This window comes from Mus musculus, chromosome 1 (assembly GCF_000001635.26).
Source record: "Mus musculus strain C57BL/6J chromosome 1, GRCm38.p6 C57BL/6J".
NCBI lineage: Eukaryota > Metazoa > Chordata > Mammalia > Rodentia > Muridae > Mus > Mus musculus.
Window position 1 is genome coordinate 97,699,286 of NC_000067.6, and position 21,716 is coordinate 97,721,001.

Genomic DNA, 21,716 nt, shown 5'->3' on the forward strand with positions numbered 1-21,716 from the left:
TCAGTGGCTTCACTCAGCCAGATGCCCACCTGGGGCCGTGTGGAAAGCGTCTGGCAGTCCTCCCGGGTCTGTCTGCCCAGAGCACAGGAACTCTAGCCAGACCCGGGCTCTCTCCCTCCCTCCTCTTCCCCTACACCTGACAGCCCCACATCCATCAACACCTCCACTCAGGATAACACACTGGGTACAGTACGAAGTTCATGCATGGTGGCCTCACTTTGTTAAACAGTAAACATGGAGATTTGTGAGGATTGTTCTTCTTTCCTTCAATACCGCTCTGAGATGCTCTGTTTCATTTTAAAGATTTTTTTAAAAATAACCTTGATCTTTTTTGGGGGGTAGGGTATCTATTAGATTGTTACTACACAGGCTGTTCCCTTGGCAACACATACATTCCTAATAAGAGTTTCAGAAGTGAGCAGAGCATCCTTGGCTCTAAGAAATGTTGAAATGCAATCAAAACCAGAGGCCTGGCTGACATTTGTACAAGATATAAAACCCCAATAGAGCAGAAGACTCAGTGTCTCAGATCTTCTAGTGTACTAAAGGCCATTTTGTTTGATTCTGCCAGTAGACTACTCTAGGTGGGACGCTATCATTCATCAAAATTTGTTATGGGGGAGGGGGGGGAAAGGATGCCTAGTTGAAAAATGGACAAAAAAAAATCAGCTTTCAACAATAAACAAACATCAGATACAAAAACAGAAACAAAAACTATCCTCAAAAACAATTAAAAGGAGTTTTAGCCTCAGTCCTGAGGAGCCGGGGTTGCTAAGTGAAGTTCAAATAGGAAGGTGCATGGAAATGATGCTGAGCCCTTGATCCAGCAAGGGATAAGTTTCCAATGCTGATGGCTAACATGAGGGGGGAAGACCAGCTCCTTGTCTAAATAACATAGGCGGGATAAGTGTGTGCACAGAGCATTTCCATTCACCATGCGGTACCAGAAGCAAGCCTGCGGAGGAAACACCAGGAGCCACTCAAACGCAGGGACACAACTGAGAAACACATCCTTGGGAAGACTTATCACTGTGTGGATATTATAGAAGAGACTTCCATTAATCCGAATGTGGAGACTGTTAGAAGAATGTGCAAAATACCATAGTTTTGAAAACTCACAGAATAACTGGGCATGATGAATTTCAGAGAGTAACCTTCCAGGAATTTGAAGACACCGAGAAATTTTGTATAAGTTTGTTTTTGTTTTCTTCCTTGCTGTATATTGTAATTCTAAAAATTACAGGAACATATTTTTATTTATTTATTTATTTGTTTGTTTGTTTGTTTATTTATTTATTGGTTTTTTGGTGCAGTGATGCACCCCTTTAGCCCTGGCATTCAGAGGTTGAAATGGGAGGGTCATGAGTTCCAACGCCACACTGGTCTACACAGCGACACCCTGTGTATAAAGAAATGAACAACAAACATCTCGAGAAGAAATAAATCTGAGAAACATGGGATCGCCACCTGAGTAACACAGCCTGTTTAGTGTTAAGGACTGATAATAAGTAGCTCTTCTGTAAAATAGCAAAAACATACATTAATAAGAGCTGTATCACTATTATCATGTATTATCTCTATTAAGTCATATGTGCTATTTACAGTTGTGTGTGCAGTGTTTTTATACAACTGGCACCTCAGTAGGTTTGTTTACATCAGCATCACAAAAAAAAAAATGTGTGTACTGGATCACAAAGTGTACGGATGTTTCAGGTCCTTTACAGTTTTATGGCTCTACCATCATACATGTGTCAGGTTGCAGAGCAAAACACTATTATGTGGTAGATGCCTTACAGCCATGCCAAATAGGAGGCAGCGGCCTGCATGTAGCTGAGGGAGAGAGGAGGGAAGGGGCTCTAAAGCTGAATATTCCTGCAGCTCTGATTCCTTGCTGCCTGAAAGAAAATAAAAGCTGTCAGATCCTTCAGGCTCACAATCCTTTTGTAAGGAGAGGATTGTGTTAGCTCCAAGTGGTACCCCACAAACTGTACAGAATAGATGAAAACACACTTACTACCTAAGGATAAGTAGTAATTAAGAATGAAGATGCAGTACTTATGCAAAATCATCCAAGAAAAGGGGGAGACAAACAGAAGAAACGGTAGCATTTATTCTGTAGGGGAAAGCCAACTCGGCAGAGAAAACTGATCCACTGAAGGCATGGAAACTGTGACCACATATGCAATCATCCGCCACAGTATGTATGAAAATGAAGGGCACACGCAGGCCGAGGTAAGCAGGAACACCGTGGCGAAGCCACAAAAAGAACTGCAGCATCAGCCGAGTTCCTAAAAGAAATGGAGAGAAGAAAATAAAGCCAGGCTGACTACCCGTCTGGGAAAGAAACAGAGTGGGTGAAGGAAAGGGGCGCAGGGCGCCCAGGTAGAATCATTTCATCAGTTTGTTTATCCAGGAGCTCTGGTGTAACACGTCAAATGATAAACTTATGTGTGGGCACAGAGGTCAGTAACGGAAGCTGCGAGTGAAGAAGACAACATAACTAACACAGCGGTTGAATAGAAGCGCAGGCATTCCAGTTGGATGCCAGTTACAGCAGTGAGCCCACAGACAGTGCACGGATGAAATGTGTAGCTTTGTTTGTAGTTAAGGTGACAGCCATCACTGGGATAAGCCAACAGCAGCAAACACAGTGCATACAGACATGGCTGGCATTCACCCATTACCTGTCCCCTTCCCATTTCTATCAGAATAGTATTCGGGTTATGTTCTTCTCTCTCCCAAGTAGGGTTGTATGGATAACAGCAGTTGTTTCTAACTAGGGTGTATTTGATAACATGGATAGGCTTTTGACTGACATTCTTGGTGGGTGGGAGGGGTTACTGGCATGTAGGGTACAGAGCAGGGCGAGTCAGCTCCAGCTCCAAGTCCTATGTGATCTTACAGGCTTACTCGCTGGAAATTAGTCCTGGTATAGTACACTTCAAGAGGGAACACTTAAGATCAGAGCACAAATCTCTGCAGAGAACTATAGTCGGCCGGGACCCTCTGAGATGGGCCCACACCCAGCTTTATCCCAGGCAGGCACTCATTTATTTCAAGGCCTTGACTGGGGTTTTCTCCACACAAGTTGTTTTCTCCTACTTCAGGGCACAACGTGGTAAGGCATTGTTCATTGCACGTCAGTGAATTTCTCCTGCCTGGATAGCAACAGATCACCACCCCTCATCCCTGTCCACTGGAGGGAGATGGGACAGGAGCCTAGGGTACTCTGTTTTGTAACCCCATCTTGGGTCCTTATCTTAAATGACTACTGTGGCACCTCAGTTTCTCACAGACGTTGCTCAGTATCTTTAAACACAGATCAATTATCTGGTTCAAAGTGTCAACGCTGAGTGGTCATCAGCTCCAGTTCATGGAATTTTCCATGAATGCTATTAACATGGGAGTGGACAGAGAGGTGGTCAACCAAGTTGTTCTGACTATACTAAATGAACAGCTATTTCATCACTGTGGTAGAATTGCCATGAATTTTTGCTAGGCTAGCTATGAATAAGGAAGGATGTAGCCCTAATTGCCATTGAAAGCCATCTGATGAGCATGAGGTGAAACACTGTTGAGATAAAGTTTGCGTTATGTCAATGGAGAGAGCAAGACAAATGAGGTCACTGATGACATAATTGCAGATAGCAAGATGGCTGGGGCCAACTCTGCTTTTAGACCTTAAGAAATATATAATGACTGTCATAGCAGTTTAAGCCAGTTTTAATTGGTATTTTCTTCTCCACAATGAAAAGTATGGTTACAGAAAGATGAAAAGTGTAAAGACAACAGTAGCAGAAAGTATTGCCTCCAAAGGTACATTACAGATCAATGAACTATACAAACCTTTTGCAAGAGATCTTGATATTAGTTTTAAAGCAAAGCCCATTGTAAATAATATGCCAACTCCTACAAAAGATTCCAACTAATAGAACATATGAATACAAAGTAATAGGCCATAAACTCAACTACATAACTACTTAGTGTCCAAAACATGCAATAGGGTAAAGTGATATTTTAGGATAAAAGTCAAATGTAAAGTGGCCATAAATAATTTATATGTGCTAGGAAACAGCCACAAAGAAAGAGTAAGGAAAAACCAGAGATTAAAACGATGGAGAGAAATTCCTAAGTGGAGATTTTAATTTTGCTATTTCTATCTGTAACATAGTGCAAAGGTCAAAGGGGAAGTAACTAGTGCATCTCACTGATATATATACGAACAGTGATTCATTAAAAATATATAGCATACATTAAGGAATGTATTTTATAATCTTATATTCTAAAGAGAGAAATTGGATCTTCCATAAACATGAATAGAAATATGATGGAGCTTTGAGTGATAACATTTTGGTACCCAGCTTTCTAGAAAAAGGGAAACCAGAGGCATACATTTCAGTAGGTATGGCAGCATGAGAGAGGGGCTAGAGCTGGGGCTACTGCAGTGGGGGTCCCACCACCCGTACAATAACAGGGTACTCCATGCTGTTCAAACAATGAAAGGAGAATGGTGTTAATAAAGCAGCTTGACCAGTTCCCCGGAGAGACAGAGAGCCTTCTAGGGAAGCTTGAACAGCAAACAAGTGAAATCTTGGCTCTACTCTAGCATGAAACTACATTAACAGTAGGCAGTAAAAACTATAGAGAAACCTGGAGAGTCCTGGTCAAAACACTTTCTCATTAGCTAATGAGGTTGGTTTTTTAAATTAAAAAGGTGAGAATTTCATAGCTGATTATTGTATTTACATTTCTTCCACTCTCAATTCCCCCCACGTCCTTAAAATCCCCATTCCCTCAAATCCATGACCTCTCATGATTGTCCCATGCTTCTGTCCATCTATCCATCGATTGAACTTGCTAAGTCCAGTTAGTATCGCTTGCGTATACATGTGTTTTGGGCCTGGATCAGGAGGCTCATCCATTTATTCTGGAGAACATGTATTCTCTATGTACCCAATGATTGCCTGTAGCCCTTCGAGAGGTGAGGCCTTGTGAAACTTTCCCCACGCATGTCACCATGTCAACGGATGTAGTCATTATTCAAGTCTTGTTTAGGCCACAGTATTGCTGAATCTTCATGTTCCCTGGTCAGGCTTCCTGCTCTTCCAGTCTTTCTGCCCTCTCTTCTGCAATGTCCCCTCAACCTCAGGCGTGTAGGGGGTTGCATTGTTAACTTAATGCTTATTAATTGGCATCTGGCACTCCACAGTCAGTTGTTCTCTGCATTAGGACCCGATGTAGATTTCCGTAACAATCTCCATATACTACAATAAGAATCTGCTGATGAGGTAAGAGAGCTGTACTTATCTGTTGGGAAAATGATAAATATTTAGACTGTATTTATAAAGGGGCCCATGACATCTGCAGTCACAGGTAGGTAACTTGGTTCCTAGTACTAGGCAGGACTTCCCTTCAGTGAGTGGAGCCTCAAGTCCAACTACACAGCTATTGGTTTCTCCCAAGATAGAAGTACTACTGTTGTACTTGCTGGGGTAGTCACTGTTGTGATTCATGAGTTTATAGCTGGTGAGGACTAACATCTTACCTACCTTGGCAGCTTTTGTAGAACCTTTGGATACTGTTATCTCTAGTCCCCAGGGTGATTCCCTCAAGTCCTATGTCCAACATGTGTGCTATCTTCAGCAATAGATCCTTCAGGTTCTGGGAGGCAACCTAGGGCAATAGTAATGCTTTGGCAATCTCTTGGTCTACTCGGACCAACAACTTGAGAATAAGCTTTCCATTCCTGGAACTGTTTGTTTGTTTGTTTGTTTTGTTGTTGTTGTAGTTAGACAGGCTATGGCTTTTGGAGGAAGTATTATTACCCCAGGTGGCATAAGGCATAATTCAATTTAAGTTTTTTATACATATTTATACTTAAACAGAAAATAATGGCTTCCTATGGCCTTTTCAAACATCCTTACTGCTATTTACGCTCCCCTCTCCTTCTCCCTCTGTACAAGTCCGGCCTCCAGTTAAGGGCTCCCAACAGTCCTGAGTTTTACATCAGATTCCTCTTGAAACTTTAAACTTTCTTCATTGCTGTCACCTATCGTGTTTTTTGAGCTGTACAAATATCGAGCACAGGGCCACGTGCTCTGCCACATCACAGTTTCCTTTCTGTCTCAATTTTCTGTTTGTCTTAAAATGTCCAGTATACTTCTTTTTAATACATGATAGCTGTGTATTAACAAATTCCCTCTTGAGTTTATTAGTCATACAGAATGGACTATGTACCTCATTAAAAGCAGGCCAGCAGGGCCTGCCAACAGGCTATTAGGCCTGAGATATAGGATTCCTGAGGGTTAAGGAATGAATGATAAATTATCAAGACTAACAAACAGCTCAGGGTGACTTGACAATTCCTCAAGCTTGACTTCCTCATTTCTTTGCTGGCTGGAAAAGTGGGCAGCAAAAAATAAAACCAAACAAACCCAACCCCAAAATAAATAAACAAATAAAAAATAAACATGTTTTAGCACTTAAAAAACTCTCAAACCCCACATCTCCTGAGTACTGGTAGAAACAGCTATTTCAGACAAACTTCCATAAATGGTGGTGATGTTATTTTGCTGTTATGAAATTGACTCTCTGATAGTGTGTTTTAAAAAACAATTCTATGATTCTTGCAAAGAGATGAGCATACAAAGCAACAGTATTGATTGGGGTGAATAAGGTAAAGCCGAAATTACTGATTAATACTGAGGAAAGCGAGTGCTAACATACTTCATAAGGCAGAGGACAATACACTGCTATGTGTATGCTCACTCATGAGTTTTATTGAATAGTACTTAATGTAAAATGCTGCTGGGGATTTTCTATTTCAAAACATAAAAGAAAGAACACAAATAAAATGCTTTAAATTCAAGTCACTCTTATTCTAAAAAGAATTTTAATTCATTCCACTTAAAAAATAAAAGTAGTCTCCTCACCCCCCATGAGTACATTAATCACATATTCACACACAGAGAACATACATACATTCGATTGTTTACAAGATTTACCACCATATAATCCATTTACATTCAAGTGAAGTATATATGTACTTATTTATTTGTATATATTTGGAGCTTCTGTATCTCATCCCTTTTTAAACAACCAAGATAATATAATACGCCTATTCTCTAGAAGTCAGTTCATGTAAGATTATTTAAGGTTAGAAGTCTCTTTTGAAGAATTACACTAACTATACAATAAGGGTCCAGTACTTCTAAACATAAGCTTGAAGCTACAGCTTACTACCTTAAGTTGCATTATAGCCAATGTTTGAGATTTTTATTTAGCAGGTTGTTTAGTTTGTGAGTAATTTAAAATATTTCAAACAATTACTTGTGCATCAGGGAGAAAGAGCACCAAGGAGAATGATGTCCTTTTATTTAAATATTAGACGAAATTACAATAGTCATCTCCATCTTTCTTCCAAATCTCATCATTTGTAAACACCATTTACTTACTACAAATGTTCAATCTTTTGAGTTTTCTTGGTGAAATCATCAAATACACTGGACATAAGAATGGAAACACAAGAACTATACCCTGGATGACACTTATGAACAGCAGAACTCGCATCATAGACCTGAGTCCATAGGTCTCAAGAAAAACTCAGAAAATCACGTGTAAGATTTACAAATTTAGCAGTTACAGTTCATAAAAAGAAACTCTAAAAAATTGCCTCTCTTGCTAATACAAAAAAAAAAAAAAACCTTTTCTTGGTGAACCAAGAAATTTTTCTTGATGGTAAAGATATGTATAAAGAAAATATTTTCTACAGATTAACTTGTAAATTTATGTGTATAAAGGTATAGTTCTCCCACCTGCATTTGTAATATTTTAAATAATTCACAATAAAAAATTCAAAGCACAAATTGAAAAAATAATTCATGGTCTATATAATCCAGTCAATAAATATTGCAGCATATGTTACTGTAGCAATGACAAAAACATTGTAATGTAAATGGTCAACGAGATCTCTTTGGAAATGTACTTTTTAAAAAAAGTCATCAACACATGATCTTTGCCTGTCCAATCCCACTCGCTAAGTGTAATTCTGTAGAAATGCATGTGTGTAGAGGCACCTGAAGAGAGTGCACTTTGGTACCAGTCAGCCGGGTTCCTGTGTCCTTTGTCTCTGCCACAGGCACATGGGAATCATCACAGTGACAGCAATAGCAGTTGTCATGAATTTCCTTACACAAAGCGGACAGACATTCTTTTGAACATTTCTAGATCCTGCCAGAGCTCCTTGTTTGAATAAAAACAGGAGGTCCTCTAGCTTTCGAGGTGTTTAAAGAAATACACAGATGTATAAAGTAAAGCATGATAACACATGAATCACTGGCTCTGACCAGCTTCAGTCAAGGTTTCTTAGACATTCTTTTTGCTAAGCAACAAGTCCCTTTATAAGCATGGAAACTTTCGGTTCTGGTGTGTGCTCATCTTTTCTTCCCAGTGCTTTTCTTGGGTTCATGCCCCTCGGTTTTGCTATTTATGCTCTTCTTCCGAGATGAGGTATGGGGAGCCATTGCCTGAGATGGTCCGCCGGCTGCTATACAAACAGAAGAAAGAACCAGTGCCGTTGGGATTTGCACCAATCAACAGGGTTAAGAGAACGCTGGTGGGCGATGTGGCTGTATGCGCTACAGTTATGATAAAACATTGCAGGCTTTCAATATGACACTAATGTTTTACAAGTCAACACAAATACAGAAAAGTAACGACAAACAGGCTGTGTTCCTAAAACCAGCTTTTTATAGTTCACTCTATATTCTTCATAGCAAATATTCATTTCCATCATAAGTACAATCCATTCTATTAATCTCATTCATCCTTGTTGCCAGGTCTTTCCCCTTAGCTCCAGATATAGAAATACAACTGCCAATTAGAACTGTCTCTGCTTATATTTGAAAGGAAATTTAAATGAAACTTGCTTAAAACTGGATGTAATTCCCTCTCTAGGAACCATATCCTCTTATGCCTTCCATCTCATTCCTATGCCAAGATGGAAGGCTGGAAGGCCAGAAGCCCTCCCTCTCAACTCAGAACCAACATCAGAGTCAGGCCTAGTCAGAGAGCTAATCTCAGTGTAGTTACAGCTCTACTTTACTGTACAGGCACATGTCTGTCAGGCTGACATTTCTTCATATGACCCACAATTGCTTGGCCACAGACAGAAAGAACAACCTTAACGATGGTGTTATCAGGATAGCAGAAAGTGACAGAATCGGACAGTTACTGGAGCAGAATCAACTTGTGTGAGGAGAAAGCAGCACAGCGTGGTCCTCCATCACTCCTTCCTAACACCTTTTATCTGAGAATCGTTCTCAAGGTCCATCACAGAACTTGGCTAAATCTCCAGCATAACAGTGAGTCTTACTAGTATAAAGAAACAGATGACAACTACATCTGACAGGAAGGGTGAGACTAACTCACCCTTGAACTGTGATTAATCTATTGCATGCACAGAAAGCCTCAGGTAGCACAGACAACAAGAAAAGAATTTAATACATGAGCTGTCAGCCACTTCAGGGACATCATCTTAAAATCTGAGTTTGGCAAATTTACCTCTTTACTTTTAAAATAAAACAATATGCTTTGGAGACATATTATTGAAATAGCAGAGTCCAAAGCTTCTATAACATAACATTTATAATGTCTAGGATTTAAAAGTTACTTAACACACAAGATTAATGTACAGTATTATAAATATTTAATGTAGAAAGGAATAGAAAAACATCTTTCTTGTAAAGGATAAAACTGACAGACTATCAGAAAATGAATAATTTAAAAACAATTTTTAAAGCAGTAATTTCATGATCTATGTTGAAATAAATCATTATGTTTAATAAATAAAAACTGAGAAAGAAAAATTAAGAAGAATCAAATAGAATGCTTTAAATTTAAGAGTAAAAAAGAAAATAACCGAAATAAAAGCTGGTTGGATTTAAAAGCAACTTGAGGGCATCAGAAGAATAAAGAGCAGTGAGAATCACCACGCAAACACAATGGAGAAGGAAAGCGGGCAGAGGAAGAGGCAGCCACAGTCACTGCTGAAAGTCAGTCACAGGCACAGACGGGCATGGCACAGGCAGAGCAGGCTGAATGTGTGCTGTGCGCAGGGCACACTTCAAATTAGCCAGAGCTCACAGAAACAGTGGGAACCAAAGAGACGGAGCCATCGGTATGACTGCCAAATGCTTCCTCCTATGCACTGTTTTGGATGATATACAGTTAGACCATGAAATGCTAAGAACATGTATTTAAAGAAATCAATAAAATCCTGAGGAAAAAAATCAAAAAGGCAACACACATATCTAAGTGAAATTCTGTAGATTATTGAATTAGTTCAAAATAAAGCATAAAAGAATAAGCATGAGATAGAATGAAAAAACAAAACCAAAAAACCAACAACAAATAAGGAAAGTTTGTGAATAATTACACTGAGGGTCAATGGAAACCAAGAGAAGAAAGCATTCAATAAAGCAAGCAGAGTAACAAGTGGAAGAAAGTCTTTTATAAAGTCCAAAAACTGGAAACAAAAAGGCAGAAGACAACTGCTAGTACCTGAGCTACTAAGACAGTTATGAAGAACGAGCAAAGCAGACATCTTAAGACAAAGGGAATAATTTCCTGACAAATGCGAGGTATCAAATCTGCCATAAAAATAAAACATAAAATTCATTCTACCAAGGATATCAGGTAGAAATTAAAATCTTTTAGAACATATTTAGACACAAAAGGAGAAACATTTTTCAGGTGCTCATGAAAAAGGACACCCTAACCAAACTCCAGAGTAAAGCCTCCTTCCTGTACGTAACACAGACACGCACACACTTGGGTGCTGCCCACTGTGTTCCTGTGGCTGTGTGTATCACACATCATGAACAAGTAGCATTCGCCTGGAATGCAAGAGGGCCACAAAACATGTTCAACTCCATTTTAAGTTTGTTACTTAAAAATGTTCACACCCTGCATTTATGGGACAATTAACTCGGAAAGATCAGCCACAGGTCCTGCAATCCCGAGAGCATCCAAACCTCTGGTCACCTGATTCATTCGTGGCTATGCTGACTGAAACAAGCTACACCCCTTCTGCTGTTTTCTTTATTGCCATGGACATAAACAGTATTAATATCGTAGGAAAAGGAACTGTACAAATGTCAGTTTTGTATTGTATAAAAGACTGCATCAAAACTTTATTTAAGAAAACTGCAGTTTTGAACCCTGTATCTTTATAGCCTTATTGGACTGTACAACGTTCAAATCTACTTAAAATACTGACTGATTCATAAGGTAAGAACTCCAGGAGGATTTATCTGGCAGAAATGGAGGTTATTTAGCTATGGCAAAAGAGCAGCAAAGGAAGCTACCGCCCACCGAATGTTTACAATGTAGCCAAGTACTTTACACAGCCAGCTTTGCCTCTGCCAACTCTGTAGGAGAATCATTACCCAGATTGATTTTCCTGGAGACTGAGGATTTGTGTGAGGCAGGTCACATGATTAACAAGTAGCAGAGCTGAGATCTTAATAAGTATGTCCTTCTGATGTCCAACTTTAAATTCATAATAAAAAGAATATCTAAAAACATTAAAACCTTGAAAAAAACCAAGACCCCTCTACCATGAGTTTTTATAGTGAAAGCCTGGAGCACTGAGGTAAGCTCCGAGGCGTCTAGGAGCAATAGGGAACAGGCAGAAACTGCATCAGAGCCGGGCATGGTGGCGCACGCCTTTAATCCCAGCACTTGGAAGGCAGAGGCAGGCGGATTTCTGAGTTCGAGGCCAGCCTGGTCTGCAGAGTGAGTTCCATGACAGCCAGGGCTATACAGAGAAACCCTGTCTCAAAAATAAAAAAAAAAGAAAAAAGAAAAGAAAAGAAGAGAAGAGAAGAGAAGAGAAGAGAAGAGAAGAGAAGAGAAGAGAAGAGAAGAGAAGAGAAGAGAAAAGAAAAGAAACCACATCAGACCAGACAGCAGAGGTAGACAACAGGGAAACCACAGACATAAAGTAACCCGTCAGCAGCCAGGGATGGAGTATCGATACACAATCACCCTGGCTAGAAGAACAAAGATGCTGGCAAAAGAGATGAATTTGGCAGTCACATCGCCAGACTACAAATGGAAGATAAAAAAAACTCTGGGCAACAGAATTGTTTTATTTAAATATGAAATGATTCCTTAGGCCCAACAGAGCAAAACAGAGGAGTTCAGAAAAAAAGAATTGGAAACCTATCTTATTAAGAGATTTAGGAGAGACCATGAAGGCAAGAGAGGCAAGCAAGAGGACATAGATAAAGATGTGTATAAGTGAGTCAGGACAATAGATTTTGAATTCAGCAACACTACGGGAAAGCAGGGTTACGACTTTACATCACTGGACAAGCGGCTGCCCCTGCTATCATTGTTGTATGGCATTCACAAACTCAGACAACATCTCTAACCTGCTTTGCTGCTTGCTTTGCTGCTCTTTAAAGCAGCAGGTGGTGTTGGGAGGATCTTTGTAGGTGTATACGTATTTAAGGAAATTTTTCTTCTCATTCCTGGACTGGAACGTGTGGCCATAGAGGCTGAAAAGAAATAAATAAAATTGAATAACTTCGTACCAAGTCTCTTCTCTTAGTAGGACAAAACCTTGTTTTTACTATCATTTTACAATACTGGAAGTTGAACCTATAACTCTAAGCCATATCCCTTGTCCTCTTTCTACTTTGTATTTGAAGACAATCCTAAGATGTTCAGGCTGGCCCTACATTAACTCTGTTGCCCAGGCTAGCCTTGAACTTGTAATTCTTCAGCTTCAGTCTCCTTAGAGAATAAAATCTAAAATGATCACCTACTTCCCAAGGGATCTCCAGAGGGAAATAGTTTAGAGGCATCCTCATTACCAAACACTATTGGCTGACAGCTGCCTCTGGTACCAGAAGCAGAAGAAATGGCAAAGGGTAGCTAGTATAGCTACTGTGTCCAACCTGGAAACTCCAATATGCTGAGGGATACCAGGGAGCTAAAAACAAGCGCTACAAAAAGAAAAATCTTTTTTTTTTTTAACCCTAACAACAAAAAATATTGCAGAAAATCTGGATTATTTATAGAGCTTTCCGCTTTTACACACTAATGTAACTCTTACTTATCCATGGACTCTCTTCTTAACACACATGGATAGCTTCAGAATGGTTTTTCTAGGAAATATAGTTTCAAAGCCTGTGGTTCTAATTTGGTATCTTTTAGAAAAGATCTTTCTAAAGCTAGATGTGGTGGCAGATAGTTGTAATCTCAGCTCCTGGGGAGTCAAGAAAGGAGGATTACTGTGAGTTTCAGGAGAGCTGGGGTTACACAGAAAAGCCCCATGCCAATAAACGAAACAAAACAACAGTGACAACCAAGTATCTCTAATCTGTTAGCAAAAATGTGTTAAGTCCATGTGAACCATTCTGTAATTATAAAAGATGAATGTGAGCTTTCAGACGAGTATAGCTTTTAAAGAAAGTGATACTAACTCTACATAATACTGTTTACTTTTACTGTTAGAAAAACAATGTTTAGATAAAATGAAGAAAAATGGTATATCACACAAAGGAGTTACTAATATTATTCCCTTACATCTGACTCTCTTAAAAATTCTATTCACAAATATCACTGCGTTTACATCTTTAAAATTGAGGTTATAATTGAAAAGAATTTATTGTCCAATAATTAAGTAACAATGAAGGTGAATTCCATACACATTTCGGGGACCTTGCGCAGAACCTCCGTTGATGGAGAAGCAATGGAAGCCAGAAAGTCATCCACTTGCTTTAAAAACAGGGCATTGTGAAGTGTTTCTAGAGGACAGATGGATGGTACCATGGAATACAGCTCGAAGCCTACAAGAGAAGAAATAAAGGACAGAGAGTAAGATTGGCTGTTTCGCAACTCAGTCATTACAAAGGGAGGCGACTTACTTAGGGCTGGAACGTTCAGGTTTTACATGCATTCACACATCTTTCAAGTCATGACACCAGATGCTATGCGACATGGAACCAAAACAAGGTATGACCCATGATCACGTTAAATGTAATCAGACAGCACAGCATGCACACAGTCCTTCAAGGCTGCTAAAGCCTAAGAATAACAAAGAAGAAAACCTGGGGAAGGGAGAGATACACTTTCAGATTTAAATCTTTTAATGTTAGAGTTATTTAACAGATGAACAAGCTGATGCCATATTTTCCTGATACCAGAATCTTACAGTATCAAGATAATATCAACTTCAACAATTAAATAATAATGAAGATAAATGCTGACACAAACTTCTTCAGGAGTTAATTACATAGTTAATTGTGGAGCACAGATTGCTATTTTTCTCTAAGGCCCAGAACACCCTACCATGGTCCTTGAGCAACACTTCCTCAATCAGGCAGAATTGAACCTTCTGAAACATTACTTTCCTGAACACCAGTGAGTCCTTGCTTGGCAATCCCTGGCTGAGCAGTTAGATGGAACATTCAGCATTATGAAGGGCAAGGAGCTCCATGTTTAACAACTGCACAGGCACACAAAACTTCATGGTGAGTCATGCAGCAATGTGCTAACAGAATCAGTGACACAAAAGCACATATACATACAAATTATGTTTCTAAGACAAAAATATTAGTTTTTCATTTATTAAGAATAAAATGACCCATTCATTTAAGCTTTATTTAACTGAATGGCTTTAAAAATTGTTTTCATTTCTTTTAAAATCACAAAGTTTCCCAGAATTCAAACTAAGTCTTCTGTGGAAAATACCTCCAACACTCAAATTCAGGTAGAAACAGAGTATTACAGGTAAAAAAGAAAAATTATCTAAACTCAGACTGCAAAACAGACACTTTTCAACATACATATGCTCATTATGAGATTACACGCTGTCAGATTTATTCAAAATTTGGGAGGAACTCTAGAATTGCTGGAATTCTCAGTTGGAACAGGGGAACTTTTAAAAAGGGAACTGAATGTTGTTATGAAAATAATTAAGGATTAATAAAATTAATGCTGGATTTCCAGGTGCAAACCAAAGCATGACAGACCGTTTGTTTCATGTAATGTAAAACAAAACCAAACAGAAGGAACAATCCAATATCCCAGCAGCAGTTAAAGCCACCTCACTCGGTTCACACTGAGGAACAAAACTTTGCAATTCCCTCTCTTCTTAAACACAAGCGGCTCGTGCACATAAGCACACTCTGCACAATATGCCTCTCTCCTTTCTCGGGGTGCTCACCCTCATTTGTGACGGCTCCTTTCATTTGCCTGCTGGATTTCAAAGCAGCAAATGAGGTCTGATGGAACTGTTCCAGAATCTACAGACCCTTGCCATTTATCTCATCAGCTCACAGCGGACAATGAAGGGTTAGTGCGGCCATCTCACAAGCCACCCTGCCAGCACGTTGGAAGCCATGAAAACATACCACTGGAGCCTAGAAACTCCCAGAGGACACGGACCAGCACCTAGAGGGGACAGGTGTTCTGCACAGAGGCCCAGAGAATAAGGGAAGGTGCTGTCAGAAGACATTTTTCACCACGATCCTCCCAACTAAAGACGAAGGGAGGGAAGTCCATGACACCATGGGTTAAGGTGGAAACAACATGGGAAGTCATTGGAAATAGAAAGTGAAAGGGTCACATGACAGTTCACAGGACAGATTAGAAAGAACAGCAGTAAAGAAAAGGAAGTATGGAATCCCTCCAAAAAAATGTTCCTAGAATTGAAGGAAACATGCTTCAATGTATCAGGCTGTTTAGTGTAGAAAAGCCTCATGTAAAAGAAAAAGCCTAAACCAAAGGAATATAAAATTACTCTTAGTTTCTATTAAATTGAAGTACCTACTACTACTACTACTACTACCACCACCACCACCACCACCACCACCACCACCACCACCACCACCACCACCACAACTAATCCTAACACCTCAGTTAAACATAGAACTTTTCAGTAAACCCACAGTGCTCCTGAGAAAGCATTACACAAAGGTGACCCCTCCTTCCTTATGGGTTTCTGTGAGCCTGGCGTCCTGAGGACTCCTGGTTGTCTTCTAGGAGGTTACTAAGCATGTGTTACCTTTAGAAGTTGCAGCTGAATCAAATCAGAATGAGCTTTTTCCAAAAAAGTAACATTTAAACAGCCCTGGGGTGGGGAGGGAATGTAGGTTGAATTCTTAAGCTTCATAAAAGTGAGTTTTTGAAAGACCTATTTGCCGTTAAAAATTTAAAAATTAAAAACAAACCACTCTTTCTAGGAATAAAAGTATGTTCATTATAAGTGAAAGCAAAAGCCTATGTGGGATTTGAAAATGGTTAGTAAGCCAAGCACGGTGGCTTACGTCTACTGCAAGCAGTGGGGAAGTCTAAAGCTGGATGACTCCAAGTCTGAAGGCAACCTGCTCTGCACAGGAAGCTAAGCTAGCCGCACTACAATATCACACCCTATCTCAAGCAAAACAAAAGCATCCCTAACACATACACAAAAACCAGTAAATACTCCCAAAACGCTCTAATACTGCCACGACTTCATCTGTAACAAACACTCCTATCCAGCCTCACTCTGACGGAACCTGGGTATAAACAAATCGAGTCTCTGCACCTTAACTTCAGTTTTCTTTCTATCAGAATTCTCCGATTTTTAAGGAAAAACAAAGGCAACAGAAGGAAATGACTGCTGGGCCAGCAGTAAACCAGCCAGCCCCCGAGGAGGAGCTGATCCTGGAAGTCTCTTAAGCCGTCCACGCCACATCCAGTTGTGTTTCAGCCAGAGGGCCAGACTGCTGCTGTACAGTGTGACCCTGGCTCCCAAGACCTTTAAAAGTCTCAGTGGGGTCTTTGTTGTGGATTGCTTTGTATTGTCATCGACTATCTCAATAAAATAATGTGGTCAGAAAAATTAGAAAAAAATTGTTAAGAATTAAGAACCAATTAAGAAACTAATTGTATTTTTAAAAAAAATAATTGTATAAACTGATCACTTAAGGAATCAGAATTTTCAGCTGTTAATTTAGAATTAAACTAATCATTACTGTGGTCATTAGACGATCTGACAAGTAATGTTCAATTATTGTGGAAATTACGGCAGAAAAGGGATCAAGACAGTATCAGTGGTTTGGTACATTAGTTGGAATTGTATGCCAACTAAAATTAAAGATTGGTAAGTTAGGTGATACTGTGTACCCCACATTTTGAAATAAAAAAAAATTAAAAAGGGATGAAGCAGGGAGTATCTTTTAAAATAAAAAGCAAACGTACCATTGGTTGGGTGTCGAGCAAATGAGATAGAAAACCTTTTAACAGCAGACCCGCGTGTGGCGTCTGAGAAAGAGAAAAACAGGTTCCTGAAGTTCACAGCTGCCAAAAGAGGAACACTTAAAACAGAGTGGGAACCAAATACGTGAGGACGGCAGGACTAGGTGACATGCAGAGGGGACAATGGAAGGAAGCCAAGGACTGGTTAAAAGCAGTAAACTGGCTTGATGGTACAGGCAAAACGTTTAATGAAATACACAACAGAAAGGAAAGCAAGATGGCCTGGCAATTCCAGTAAATCTGTGTTTTCCTGCCTACGGTCAATTTGTCCACCTAAGAGCAAACAGTGCTGACTGTGAAAGGGCTGAAAGCGCCCTCTGTCACGAGGGGCACATTTTCAGGACTCTCAAGCATTCTCAGCACCAGAATATTAACCCTGACGTCAGTCACATCAAGAGGAATCTTAAGAATGGTCACATTGCACTCTACGTTTATAAAATGTCTACCGATATATTTTCTCTTACTAGCAAACCTTCCACTCATTTCTATGCTAAATAGTTTTTCAATATTAATAAATAAAATAAGTGTTAACTGTGGACAAGAGTTTAAAAGAAATTTATTCTTCATAATCTAGAGTCTCCATCAGCTGAAATAATAATGAAGTTTTACATTCTCTTTTTTGACAAGCCACTTACTGTACATGTACTCTCTAGTTAACTGCTCTGGACTGACAGAACCTGAACCTGAATCCCAGGACGCACTGACAGGCGTCTGGGAAGGCGATAGGACTCCACGATGGGACTCCACGGCAGTCTGTGGCCTTAGACTTGCTTTTGAGAAACACCACTCGTGAGCATATGCATGTGTGCAGGTATGAATCTGTGTGTGCGTGTGAGCACATACCATCTATGCAGCCAGAAGAAGTCAGCTTTTTACGATGAGTACGGGCATAATCCTGTAGGTTAGGTGCACTTGAAGAACCCCCGAGCACTGAGGTGCTAAACAGGCCCGCACAGTGAGACCCTGATGGGAGTTAGAGAAGACACATACAGCAGGTGTTCTTCCATTCACATTGGGAATGCATGCAGCATGCAATCGACTTGGCTCTTACCAATGCACAGGCAACCTTGGCAGTGCCTTGGAGAGAGTCACAATAGGCTTGTAACAGTCTAGTGACACCTATTTGAGTACAGAGCTTCTAATAGCCAGCACTATTCACCACAGGTACAAATGGAATAATTCAGTACTGAAGAAAATGCCTTCTATGAAAAATAATATGCCAATATACTAATCATCAACATGTACATGCTAAAATTATTGAAAATATCACCATAAAAGTTAATTAGGAACAGAATAGAGTCATAGCAAATCATAATGAGTTTATATGTATATTTATCATATGTATTTTATCACATACATATGATCATATGTTGTATTATATATCATGTACATATGATTATATGTATGATATATATACCTTTTAGCAAAAATTAAGTCATATTAGACATTTTTAATATACACTTAAGAAATGAATGGTTTTTCCTGATGCCCCTGAACTAAGAGTTGTACTCTAATGAAAAAAGCATTTTTATTAATGAAAATAGACAAAAATCATTCCTTTTCAGTCACTTAACAAGGGACTTAAAACAGGAAACTTTTAATGTAGGCCTCCAAGGAAATACATCATTGACACATAAAACACAGCCAGTATACATCAATGTCTTATTTGTAGTAAAAGTTCAGACTTAAAAATGTTCACCAAAGAGGAAAGTATAAATAATTCCTGTCAAATAAATATATAATTGTGATCATTCAGTGAAAAGGAGTCATGTATGTTCACATAAAGATATCATAGGACGATCAAAAGCTCTCAAGACAAAGCGGGAAGTTAACTACAGAGAGTCATTTACCCAGACAGGTACCAACACAGTTAGGACACTGCAGACCGTAGCACACAGTGACACCGAATCATCCTTTGTGTCAAGCCCACTTAGATAACCAATTAGAGGAAAGACTATGCCACTGAGCCGCAGCTTAGCATCAAGGAGCGTAAGGTCAGCGGGTGGAGAGGGGGACCCATCTGACAACGCTGTTCTCAATGTGCCCAAGGCGTATTGAGCAAGACTGCACTGACTTCACTTTCATTTCCCAAAGAGCTGCTCCTTGGGAAATCTAGCTCACCCCAAGAGGGCCCTCAAACGCTTCACTTTATTTCCTCATTTGTCTTCTCATTTTCTTTTTTATCTGCATTTGAAGGTATCACCTTTTGCTAAATTCGTTGGTCATCATCAGCTGATATTTTTGCACTTTCTGTGGAATGTGTGATCAATTCATTTTAAGTGGATATTATTACTTGTCCTAAGTAAGGAGTTTCATGTCAGCACTCCACATACAGAACTGGATCCTGTGACAGCGCTCTGGGTGAAGCCTCACTAGAAAGTCAGACTGCTAAGCAGTGTCGCCTCCCAATGTTTCTTTTGCCACTACTTAAAACTGCTAAATTAGCTTTGACCTTTCTGGCTGAGCATGGTGGTATCTTTAATACCAGCTCCAGAGGCAGGTAGATTTCTTTAAGTTTGAGGCAAGGCCTGAACTACATAGCAAGTCCCAGGACAGCCAGGAATGTATCAAGAGACTGACCTCAACAACAACAACAACAACAACAAGGATTAAAATTTTTAAAAATAAAATGGCATATTTTTATCCTTACCCGACTAACAGATTTACAGTGTCAAATATGGGACAAGGAAATACACACATACATGGTAGACAAGTGCTCTGCTACTGACCGTAAGCCCAGCCCTCTTATGACTACTAATCTCTAAAGTAAAGTTTTAAAAAATACATTTAGAGTAGCATTGGAAAGTCTTGTGTCTGTAACCCCAACACTAGAGAAGCTGAAATGAAGGGTTTCCATAAATTCAAGGACAAGCGAGACTATAGAATTCACACTACAACAGGACCCCTCCCTCAGAAGAAAGGATGGAAGAAGCAAACGAGCAAACAAACAAAAGCCAACACTGGCAGTTAGTCACCACAGAGTAGTCATTCAAATGATTAAACAAAAATACTAAACACCACTTGTTTTGAAAATTATAGTATGAAATTTATATCTTGTAGTATGAAAATTATATCTTATATTTTGAATTTATGGTTCAACAATTCTGAACTAATGCACACTAAATACAAAGTAAAGCATAGCATTTGGTCATGATTTCACCACTGTAGAGTTTTACCTGTGCCTAACAGGGAGTTTCTGGAGGGTATAAAATACAATTTCCTTTACATCACATACCTACTGTAGGGTTCTGCTTCTGTTCCACAAGATTTCTTGGTGTTCGGAGATAGTTGGCATTCTCAGACACAACCTGCATAGAGAAAGTGGAGACTGAAATATACTAACAAAATGAATTCAAAAATGCATATTTCATATGCACCCTGTTCCAGACAGACAAAGGTTAATAAGCTGTATGATAAATATTAGTAGAAATACTTAAAACATGAAAGTTCATGCAAGATCCCCTCTGAAGGGAGTCCATTTCATATGAGGTCCTCGCAATGAAGGGGTGCAAAGCAGGCATTCATGATGAAACATGGCAGATGAGAAGAAACAATTCACAGATTGATGTAATTTCACTTTCTCTTAAAGGAAGCCCATTGCCCACTGTTAAACAGCGCCTGTATTTAGAGGAAAAACAACCACAAACAAAAGAAATGACTGACAGACAGACAGTGTTGAAGTCACCATACAGTTTCTGATCCATGCATGGGCTTTATCAGAGTAACCTTTAAGTATTCAGCCTTAGTGGATACCATAATCCCTTTTCCTACAATCAAATGCATTAAATTTCCAAGAGGAAATAGCTGAAGTTATCAGAGAAGTCATGTGGTGGTAGGCCTTCCATTAGACAACCAGAGAGTTTTAGTTTCGAATGTCATCAAAGAAAGTCCTTCTGAAGTTACTTTAGTGAAAAACATTTTACAACTTTGCACATGCCTATTGTTGTGTTTGGAGAACAAGTTGCATATTTCCCTTATGGTAATATTTCCAAATAAAGGGATCACAGAGAGACCAATCAATGTTTAGATATCTGTCACTAATTAAGACCAGGCCACATTAATTTTTGGTATTTTCAAAAATTTCATATTCACAGCAAATTCTAAATAGAATGAAGCTTTTCAAATAATGAGGGGATAGCAAATATTCTTAACCATCAAAGTGTGTTAAGTATGTTTCTTGAAGTTTATAGGACAACTAAGGTCTAAGAAAGATTTTTTTCCTTTCTAATTTATTTTTGTTAGCATGGCTACAAACCCAGGAGAGTTAGGATTTTTAAAATCTCCTGTATATTTAAAAGCTCCCCAGTGAAAAATCGAAATGCATGCCACATAGATGGTTTCTTTCCATGAAATATTGAACAATATCAGAAGTATCTTGAGGTACTAAATTTAAGACAGAAGGA

The 21,716-nt window shown here is 39.3% G+C and overlaps 1 protein-coding gene across 20 annotated transcripts in view; it reads right to left on the reverse strand.

Annotated features, from left to right (window-relative positions):
- Positions 1-6,757: 6,757 nt before the first annotated feature.
- The window catches only part of Ppip5k2 (diphosphoinositol pentakisphosphate kinase 2), a 64,369-nt gene continuing 49,410 nt past the window's right edge, over positions 6,758-21,716 (reverse strand). For 7 of the 20 annotated variants that reach the window (XM_006529489.2, XM_011247990.1, XM_006529500.2 and 4 more), the window contains 6 exons: positions 20,549-20,621; positions 18,157-18,276; positions 17,257-17,319; positions 13,719-13,859; positions 12,438-12,563; positions 6,870-8,545 (listed from right to left, as the gene is read on the reverse strand). In XM_006529489.2, coding sequence (XP_006529552.1) covers positions 8,433-8,545; positions 12,438-12,563; positions 13,719-13,859; positions 17,257-17,319; positions 18,157-18,276; positions 20,549-20,621 — 636 coding nt within the window. In that variant the 3' untranslated portion in view covers positions 6,870-8,432. Of the gene's footprint in view, positions 8,546-12,437; positions 12,564-13,718; positions 13,860-17,256; positions 17,320-18,156; positions 18,277-20,548; positions 20,622-21,716 lie in introns of all 20 variants that reach the window. The other 13 variants (XM_030253787.1, XM_006529493.2, XM_006529497.2 and 10 more) reach the window with 9 other exon arrangements.